The 10,803-nt window shown below is 35.6% G+C and overlaps 1 protein-coding gene across 5 annotated transcripts in view; it reads right to left on the bottom strand.

The window, feature by feature from the left end:
- LOC127799429 (phytyl ester synthase 2, chloroplastic-like) overlaps positions 1-9,423 on the bottom strand; it is a 15,244-nt gene extending 5,821 nt beyond the window's left edge. For 4 of the 5 annotated variants that reach the window (XR_008022624.1, XM_052333455.1, XM_052333456.1 and 1 more), the window contains exons 1-11: positions 8,784-9,423; positions 8,382-8,433; positions 8,173-8,228; positions 6,921-7,079; positions 6,710-6,814; positions 5,823-5,929; positions 5,340-5,461; positions 4,080-4,188; positions 2,863-2,993; positions 1,700-2,069; positions 1,135-1,248 (exon numbers count right to left, since the gene is read on the bottom strand). Coding sequence is in view for 4 of the 5 variants with exons in the window: in XM_052333455.1 (XP_052189415.1) it covers positions 1,135-1,248; positions 1,700-2,069; positions 2,863-2,993; positions 4,080-4,188; positions 5,340-5,461; positions 5,823-5,929; positions 6,710-6,814; positions 6,921-7,079; positions 8,173-8,228; positions 8,382-8,433; positions 8,784-9,192 (1,734 nt within the window). In the remaining variant the exon portion in view is untranslated. The remainder of the gene's footprint in view (positions 1-1,134; positions 1,249-1,699; positions 2,070-2,862; positions 2,994-4,079; positions 4,189-5,339; positions 5,462-5,822; positions 5,930-6,709; positions 6,815-6,920; positions 7,080-8,172; positions 8,229-8,381; positions 8,434-8,783) is intronic. The other variant, XM_052333458.1, reaches the window with a different exon arrangement.
- Between the last annotated feature and the right edge of the window lie 1,380 nt (positions 9,424-10,803).

Below are 10,803 nucleotides of genomic sequence, written 5' to 3'. Positions count from 1 at the left end.
GGTGACTTGGAAAGAAGAGACATTAGAGACATTCTTTTAGCATAGGTGTAAAAACTTAAAAGGGAAGCATATAGCTTTTGCTTCTTCTCCCCTCCGTCTTCCTAGTGGCAAACCGAAATAAAGCATGGATATTCAGTTCATTTCTGGTAATAGTCTATTAAAATACTGAGTCAAGGAAAGGTGAAAGGACAAGGGAACCTCAAGGAAGTTCTCCCCACTGCCCCACCCCAAGGGAGAAAAAGGAAAATAGACAAGATTTGGGATGAGGACCATTCAAAAAATAGAAAACAAAACTTTTCTTTAACTTTGTCAATAATCCTTCAAAATGTAAATGAATTTTTGAAAATCTGAGATTTGCTGCTTCTTCTTGGTTGTGTATGATTTTTCTTGATGAAATAATAGGAAACTTTCTCAAGTTTAATCAGAAGTATCTTCTGAGTTTTCCAAGAGTCCAAGACAGGCATACAATAATCCATTTCAGAAATTAAAAGAGTACATTTATTTAATTTTTCATCCTACATTCTTAGTAGGAGCTTTAGGTTCGATTATGTTTCCTTGCACTTTATTTGTTTCGTGATTTCTATCTTCTCTGATTCATAACTTCAAATTTATTTCTTATTTTCTCCATTAGTTGAACATTTACCAATTAAAATATGTTCGACAATAAAGAAAGATGCAAAAGACATGTATTTTGTTTATGTGTTCAGTCTATCAACAAATCACTTGGCCAATTATCACTAATAAACAATGAATGTTCTTGTCTCACTAACCTATCAAAAAATTAGCCAATGTTTTTTATTTTAGGTTGGTGTACTTACTTGAGCTGCACATATATACATTTTGTCAGATATATACATTATTGAAATTGATGAACTTCTTCCAGTTCTAATTCTTCCACACTTTTATTGCCAAAAATTAAGATACCTCGTGCCAATGATCCACAACTAAAACTCAATCCACTAGTAGGCAATTTGTGGTCTACTGATTAAGAATGGAGACCTACCATGGAAACTAAAAAAAAAAAAAAAATGAAAGCCAAGCTGTTGTATGAAATGGAAGCTAACTATTTGTACCAAAAGCACCAATTAAGTTTCTCTAACTATTTGTACCAAAAGCACCAATTAAGTTTCTTACCTCACCAAAATCATCTTCTCCAACAACACCAAAAGGTACAATTGTTGCTCCAAATCTGGCTGCCATCCTGACAAATTCAGACCGTTCTGGCCAGAATAGTTTGTATTCCTCACCCTGTTAAATATGAAGAGGAGTATTAGAGATCTAAAATAAAGTTCAAACATACAAATTAACTAACCATGTCTACATACCATAAATGTGTAGACAGGTAAGCACCTAATTTCTTTTTCTATGATAGGAGTCAAAGAACTTTTGGAAAAAGAAAATGAGAATAATCAAATTGATAAGATATAGTGCAGAGCTCATTATAAAGTTACTACTATTTTCCCTGATATTTTTGTTCCTTCAAACTTTGAACAAAAAACGAAGGCTACTATCCAGATGGGCAGTTTACTACTATAACCTTCTCAAGTGATAACACTATCCCATGAAGCAAGCAGGTGAAGAACCAAAGGATGGTATCACATACACAAACTAGTTGTAAATCTACCATCATAAAACGGACAAACTTGGATTTCCAAAAAAGGAAACATCAATAAAGGCAGTAAGACCACTAAAACATTACCTTGCGATGAAGAGCCTCACGAACACCTCCTGGATATAACAGTACATGAGACTTCGAAGAAAGAAGTTTATAGAAGTTAGTTGCTGACACAGGAACTGCTCCCATAATTCTAACGGCATCAAATGTTGATATATCAGGTAAGTTCCCATCTCTCAACCTCTTAAACAGCATTGGATGTGCTATCCCTCGTACAACCATGTTTCTTTCAGACCAGAATCTGGATATAAAAGGAACCACTTCGAACCCCAGTAACATGTGATAGCCAATAAACAAGACTGGTCCATTTGAAGGAATCCCTGAAAGGCCCAATGCAATATTCCCATCCTCTAAAGTTGAGAGCATGACTGGGGAAGTAGCCACCTCAATCCATCTAATCCATCACAATTATGAGGCAGTATTAAATCAACTGTCAATGTTATCACACCAGAGCACAGGTTCAACCTCCAAAGAGAAAAGTTAGGCCAACTATTATGTTAAGTATAATCATCACTCGGGAAAATCAAATTTCATCCACATCTGAATAATGATATCCACTGACAAGATTCCTAAAGTTCAATTCACAAGAATTTAAAAAAAAAAGAAAAAAGATAAGCATTAAAAAAAAAAAGAAACATAAGAAAACTTAATTCAACCAGCACTTTCAGTTTTAAATCAGAACATAAACTTAATGTTTTAGTTCCTTCAACAACATTTATGTATAAGATAAATCCCAAATAGCATATCTCATTCTTATAAGCACGCAATGATAGTCATTGATATACAAGTGGTATACCCAGAATCCCATAATAATAATACCACAACATTAATCTGATTAGAGATTGATTCAGATGTAACCGAGGAATATCAAATTTCATCCACATGTGAATAAGGATCCCATTGCCAGGATTCTCCACATACAAGTCTTGTGAACTCAAGACAAAAGGATAACCATTTAAAAAAAAAAGCATAAGAAAATACAAGTTAGCTCTTTCATTTCTTAATCAGAATGTAAACTAAATGTTTTAGCTCATCGAAAAACATGGACACAACATAAATCCCAAATAGCACATTCCATTCTCATGAGCATGTAGTGAGTCATTCATAGACAAGTCAGTAATCCAGAATCCCTATCATATTCATAGCATAACATAGTTTAAGTAGAGATTGCTTCAGAGATAACATACCTGCATGAATCCTGCAATTTTCTGAATTCAGAAGGGCTTGGTGGCAAGTAATCTGAGACATAGTCTAGGAACCTAGAACGACGATAGAAACTAGCACCCTTTATGACAGTCACTAGATCAATGTTATCTTCCTATTATATAAGGGAGAACAGTATATATCAACAACGAATTTGTAGGATGGAAAAATGGTCAAAGAGTAATTATAGTGAAAAATTAAAGCACAACTAAAAGAAACTATATAGTGCATGAAGCTGCATGTAACATATTCAAAGACAAGACAATGTTTGATTTGTACTTAATAGAAAAGCTAATTTACAACAGTAGCTTTGAATAATAGAAGCAATTATTCAAATGGACAAGATAAATAGATCAGGCAAATTGCTAGCGTGTATTTGCATGTAGCAGTGTGTTGTACAAACTTCAATAATCTCTCTCTCTCTCTCTCTCTCTCTCTCACACACACACACACACGCACAGCTATTTTTACTTGTTCAGTGCATGAATTTCTTCACTGTCTTGACACCTGACAAAAAAAAAGTTGAAGCTTGACAATATGTTTTACACTAATATCACAAATTGCAACTTTCTTGACCCCCTTAAAGTGTTTCATATATCTTTCCCTTCATGGAAACGTTCAACGCATTTCCCAGTATACACGAAAGTGCTATGATGTGATTGAAGACTTGGTACTTGTTAGCATACAAGGCAGTACAATGGATGGGCACTAAAACACTATCACAATGTCGAATAAAAGGCAAGCACACACCATGTAAAAATATAATTTCAAGCAATATATGCAACAATTGTCACTGCATCTTGCACATTGCTCTAGGAGGATTGAACATCTGAGACCTGAAGCTATGAGAATATATACTCTTGAAATAAAGATCCAAGGGGTTGCAAGATAAAAATGGCCCTTTGGGAAGTTATATACTAGAAGCAATAAATAGAACATCCATAAATGTGAGAATTAATACCATAATTTCTAGATTATTACTTACTATTGTTATTTTCCTTTACTAGTACAAAGTATGATGACTTCCTAGGATCATTAATGAAGGTAAACATATCATTTGGTATTAATCGACATGTGTCTCATGTTGCCTTTTTTTCTCATTCACCGTTTCCCCTTGGATTTTCTTATATAAATAAATTCAACATGGAAGGCAACCCAGAGTGTTCTCAAGGGGGGTGGGGTGAAGAAAGGGAGGTCATACCAAGAATAGTGCATGCTCGCTGTTGTCAAACTTGCGGATCTCACATTTTGGGAGAATATGAAGAAGTCTTTCACTTTCTTCATGACTTGGTAGTAGCTGATCCTTTCCACTGGCAGGATAAAAAACACATAACGTACAACAAAATATTTAGACAATTTCAAGAAAAAAATGAGAAAAAGTTATCTCTATTTTCAAGTTAGCTTTAGAAAATTCTCTAACTTAAGAGAACAAGGAGAGGCCTCTATACAATTGATTACACCAGGTAACACTTTCAGAGAATTGACATGCACCACAAACACATTAGTGTTATCTTAGAAGATATATAGCTCATTTTTCTTTCACCCTTTTAGTACGCAATATATAGCTGATAACAAGCCCATATGCAAACAGTTGTACTAGGTGCCTAATGAATAAAAAATCAAACATACAATATACCATTCAATAAATGAATAATAGTTCAAACAGTTGAAGCAGACAGTATGCTATTTTTAAGAAGTTGAAAAGGATCTAGTTTTACACTTGTGAATTTAATGCTCGAGCCTGGAAACAAAGTTCTATTCAATGTTCAATATTAGTAACCTAATCAAATTCTCGTCTCTAGATTCCAAGCAGAGGACGCAGTTGTTTGATAGAAAGCCAACTCTGAGGTCACTTTTCCAGGGCAATTACACAGATTAGAACTGCAGTAAATAAAGAGTTACTTCTTTTTTATTAAAAGAAAATATTGGACTTCAAAGAAAATCATAAATTTATTTAGCAGTAGACTTAAGGAGCTGAAAGGACGGTTAAAGTTTTAATCATTTTTTCCAAACATTTTTATATATTTCTATCATTTTATTGCTTTTCTTATATTTTTAAAATGGTTCAAAATATTTATATTTTCAAACTAACTGAAACAATACATTGCAAAATAATTTTGATCTCTGCAAGTAGCAATGTTCATGCCAAAAACAACTAAAAACGTCCTATCACTCTTCTAGTATCATCTTTTTAAGCACAAGTTCCAAACCTTCTCTGTTATAATACTATATATTGGGTCACTGATTTTTCTATGTATACAACCATATGTTTGTAATAGAAAACCCTATAAATTGATCACACAATTTGATAAATGGAAACTAGAAACCAACCAAATGATCTAAACATCATACAGGATTTTTCTCAAAGTTTGCACATGCAAAATGGACAATGACCTTCAGACAGAAAGATTTTACACCCTACATCATTTGAATAAAGCTGGAAATCCTAGCAAGGGGTAACCTGGAAAGAATTAATGTCTGCGCTTTCACAGCATGGAGACGTGAATTTGTATATGTTGCACCTGACCTAAGCATCTGAAACTTCCAAAGCAGCGTTTCTCCTGGCAAAACATCAGCAAGGACCTGTGACATCAACATCATCTCAATTAGCATACTGCACTGTATAAGAAATAAGTAGTATCAAGATAAAAGAAGTTGCATAAATATTGAACAGAAGCAGGCTACAGATTTCCTGCATTCATTATTCTGAGGGCAAAGCAAAAGTGAGTATTTCATCCATGTTGACAATAAGCACTCTTGATCCCAACAGATTTCTAATGGACATTTTTCCAATTTCATAAAATTTAAAAGAGCCATGAAAGGAGATGCCAAGAACAGTGTCCTTGTAGTGACCAAGAAAATGACAAGCTCCCTTCAGACCTTTGAACTAGAAGAAAAAATGCATCAGCAACCACTATATTAACATGCAAACATCGGATCTTACAGAAAGATAAGATGTTAATGCTACGACATCCTGTGATAGCTCTCCAACTGTTTGTTGCAGAGGAAGACCTTTCTCCATTGTAGCTGCCATCATATTCAGAGAGATGCCTACATGCAATAATTTCTTATTTCACTCTGAAATTATTCTGCACACCTAAATTACAAAAAGACATTCCTGCTTTAACCACTTTAAATAACTTTTAACTCTAAAGGGAGTGATGGAATGTGTGGTTTGCATTTAGTTCCTACAATCTATTTTCATCAGAAATAACAATGGCCTTTTGTTTTAGCATAAACCCTGCAGAGGTAAAAATTTATTTAGGTTATCAATGAATTTCTAGGATTAAAAGGATCAGAGAGCCAAGGCAGTCAGGGTTCATACGGCATAATGCCACTTTCCTACATTTTTAGTAAAACTTCTTAATATTGGTGCATCCATGCATGGAAGCCAAGGTAGGGCAATGAAAGCTTCAGCTTCGAGAGGTTCATCAATAGTTGATTTAGGTCTCACATCATTGTTCGAACATTTCTAATATGATAAAGCCGAATATGGTGAAACTTGAGTTAATTTCTGGCATTTTCTTTAGCTAAACCTCAGCAAGCTTGCATTTTGTGCTTCTACAGTACAGAGAAGAAAAAAGAAATACTTGCATAGTTTATTAATATTAGCATGGTCAATTAACTCTATCACAATCTTCCTAATACTGAATCATATATGCTAAAAATTAGGCAGTTTCAGACCATCCAATCTTCTGTGTGTTGAGTTTTAATCGGTACTTAAAAGGTTACAGTGAGCAGCTAGTAAAGGTGAAAGGAGATAAATTAACAAAAAAACAATAATAATAAAAATAAAGGTGAATGTGGTTATCACAAATAAGAAAAGTGAACCTGTCATTGAACTCAGTATATAGGGGATAATAAGATGCAATTGTTTGGGCATGATTTCCACAAAAGGTGTCAGTGCTTGCAGCTGCGACTTATTGAATGATGTAGCTGTCAAAGAAGCATTATGGAAAAGAAAATGGAAGTTTAAGACGTTATTATTTATCAGAGTGAATTTCAGAGCTCCACATGAAGACATGAAAAACAAGATTTTAACCTGGATTTGACAAAATCAATATGAGATCAATATCAGGGTTGTGAGCAGCAACAGCCAGTGCAAGGCATCCTCCAATAGATTCTCCAACAAGATATATAGGTCTGTCTGGTGAATAGTAATTCCCTAACCTCACTGTTCTCTCAACCAGCTTCACCAGTTCTAAATGATATGAAGTAGAATTAAATGACATGATTAGTATTTATGAAAGCATACCAAATAACCAAATGTACATAATAGGCAATTCAAGGTTTCTTAAAACAACAGATGTCCAAATCTGATTGATTAAAGAGATTTATGTGCCAAAAAAAGTCTCTCCTATGATTCTTCAAAACAAATATATATATTATATATATCTGCATCTCAGTCTTCTGATGAAATAATCTAAAATATCAAACAGGTACTAGAGAAAACTTTTCAAGAAATATGGTCCATACATGCAATATAATTTACTATATCACTAAAATTCTCTGGACATCATAACCAATCTAAGATAAATTGTCAAGAACTTAAAAAGTCACCTAAAATGATTTGCTCATGAATCTTTCTCCCTGTCCTCCATTGACAACATTCCCTTCCACAACTATCTAGCTGATATTTAAATGACCATACAATCACTTTAGTGATGCATGCCTTTTATTCAATATCTCTATCACTCCCACCCTCCTCCATCTCTTCTTATACATGCAAATGTATACTGAGTTTATCTCTCCATCATACATGATTCCTTACTTCTAGGTTCTGAACAATAGTAAAAAATGCATATAAATATTGTCATATAATGAATTGCTGCATTATATTATAATTAAACCCTAAATTATTTTAAGGATTTTGGCTCAATGAGTTTAATAATATATTTCAATATTGCAAAACTTTAAATAAAAATCAGTTAATTTTAGATGCGCATATCATAGGTTCACTTCCAATAAGAAGTTATGGACAGCGTTGGTCTAGGTATCTACAGCCATCTTTTTGGCCTCTTACAGCTCAGTTAATGTAGATAATTCAATGCTGCGCTTTTGAGCTCAACAAATTTTCCCAGGGACAGAGAGACAGGACATGCAACATTCAAATAGTGAAATACTTTGGAAAACCACTTATGCGGCTATGCCCATGCTATGTACATTGTATCTACTATAGTCTATACTATAAGTCTATAATAATGAACCCTAACCCTCTTTTGGGCTTTTTGATATTTGAAGAGCAAAAACAGAACACTGAAGGTAAAAGACTAAATAAAGATAAAGAGAATTACCTTTAAATGGTGTTCGATCCATAATGGGAACGTGCAAGCACCATGTTTCAAAAATCCTTCAAACATGAATTAAATACCATAATTAATTGTATTAACAAAATGATACATCAATTAAGATGAACAGTGATAAATGACAGTTATTTAACAACACTTTCCAATATTAACATTGGTACTGAACAGAATCCAAACGAGCAGAGTGCAAATATTACTTCCCAAGTCTTTGATGATGCAAAAAAAGTCCAAGTCCCGTACCATCAATCCCTGCCAATTCAGATTAAACATAACAATGCAAAAGAGTATTGAACAATCTGAATCACATTAGCAAGACCAGTTAATAAAAGGGCGCCTTGGTTAGCAATTTCGGTACTTGTTTTGGAGGGAAACAAGTTGTTTTCCTTCTACTCCATTTCTTCTTATTTTTCCTTTGTCCAAAGACTCCAAACTTCAAAGCTCCAAACAATTAAACAAATAATAATAACTAACCGATTTCCTTTCACCGATGAGTTGCTCAATTTTTTTTTTGCTTGATATACTCTTATTTTCTTTCGTATGCGACAAGTAGGAACCGTGGGGTCAATATACAGGGGAAATGTCCTAAGAAAGAAACTGACCAGGTAAATACAGCAATAGAGGAGAGTTGTTCGACGGCGGCCCGCATTCTAACGGCGAAAACCACCGCGGCGGCCCACAGTCGTTCGATCTGATCATCTCCACCGACATATCAAAGTAATCCTTCAAACTCGCGCACTCCGCATCCGATAACGCCACCGAGCCATCGCCACGTTGAACAACAGGCTGGACTTCAGACTTCATCTCGAACCTTCCACTCCTGGAGCCATTCCTCGATTCGGTCGGCGACGGAACGGATGGCCGGGCCGCAGTCGAACCTGAGGCCGGCACCTTAGCTGCCGGCTTGATTGTAGCAGTGGTGGTGGTCCGCCAGTGGCGAAGGGGTGGAAACCACGGAGCCGCCGAGGCTCCTGCGCCAGCAGCCGCCATGGAGACGAAGTCTAAGCGCATTCAATAAGTGGCCAAACCTGACCGATATCGTTTGTTTTCCCCCTTTCTAGTCCGACTATATCAATGCCTTTCAATGTGACGCAAAGCGGGCCATAATTTGGAGTTGGAAGATTCAGAGGAAAGAAACGGAAAGGATTTCAGTTCAGTAGAATGGACATGGAGAGGAAGAAGACGGAGAAGGTCAAGGACTCGTGGTGGCCGACTGGCTGGTGGGCCTTAACGGAAGTTGGACTTCCGTTCGTCTATTCATTGATTCAATCATTGGACCTTTTTCTACTCCTTACTGAATAATTTTTCACGGATTTTACTGTTCATAATTATATTTTATTAAAATTTAATATTACTAAAATAAAATAAAATAAAAAATTTATTTTTTCACTTTATTTACAGCCACAAATTTGTTCTTCTCCATTCATCATTGTCAAAAACTCTAGTCATTAACTTACTTTCTTAACAACAGCCACAAAGGTTATTAGTTGTCAAGGAAAAAGAAAATAAGGAGATCGACAACCATGAGGACGATGATGAGCAGAAGACTGAGATGCAACATATATAGAGAAGACGACAACAAGAACCACCATAGCAGTTGTCGGTGGCTGTCATGAACTTGTTCCAATATGACTCCATGGAAACATTCGAATCCCAGGGTTCGAATGTATCCTCGAACCCTAGGTTTCAAACACTATGAAGGCATCCCCAAATCTTGGGATTCGGATGCTTTCATGCATCCCCACGTTGTGAAAGCATCCCCAAACCCTATGGTTTGTAGCGTCCTCGAACACCAAAGTTTGGGGACATATATGTATATACATATATGTGTGTGCACATGTGAATGCACACTAACTTACACATATAACTTGCCCTCATATAGAATATAATATATGACTTACATATATAACTTGTGCACTAACTTACACGTAACTTTACAGAATATAATATAACTTACACACATAACTTGTCGAATATATATGCATAACTTGTCAGAATATAATATATGTAAATTAGGAATTATGCCTCTCGAACCATGGGGTTTAGGAGCGCTTTCATGACGTCTGAACCTCGAGGTTCGAAGGAATGCATTAGAACCCTAGAGTTCGGGGATGCATTCACGTGTCCGAACCCTAGGATTCAAACGTGTTCATGGCGTCAGGATTGGGACGCATTCAACACGACGGTCGCTATGGTGGCTGTTGTGTCGCTGTCGTCTTCTCCATGTAAGTCCCGGCCTGACAGTTCATGTTCCATTTTGGCCGACGCCTCTCAATCTTCTACTTGTTGTCCTGGGTCATCATTATACGTCGTTCGTTATCGCGATGGCTGTCAATTCCATCACTTCCTTCTTCCTTTACAATCGATAGCTTTTGTGGCTGTTGTTAAGGAAACAAGTCGACAACTAAAGCAGTTGGCGATGATGAACGAAGAAGAACAGATCGTGACTGCAAATAAAGGGCAAAAATGGGTTTTCTCTCTACTTTATTTTAGTGATATTAAATTTTAGTAAAATGTAGTTGTGGAGAGCAAAACACATGTAAATAGAATTTCCTTAATTTTTTGTTATGTGTTTTTTTTTTTGTTGCATATGTGTGTTTTGATGTGAAAATTTTGGTGGAA

This window comes from Diospyros lotus, chromosome 4, assembly GCF_014633365.1.
Source record: "Diospyros lotus cultivar Yz01 chromosome 4, ASM1463336v1, whole genome shotgun sequence".
Classification (NCBI taxonomy): Eukaryota; Viridiplantae; Streptophyta; class Magnoliopsida; order Ericales; family Ebenaceae; genus Diospyros; species Diospyros lotus.
The sequence above is the reverse complement of the archived record's forward strand: the minus strand, read 5'-3'. Positions and strand labels throughout refer to the sequence as shown.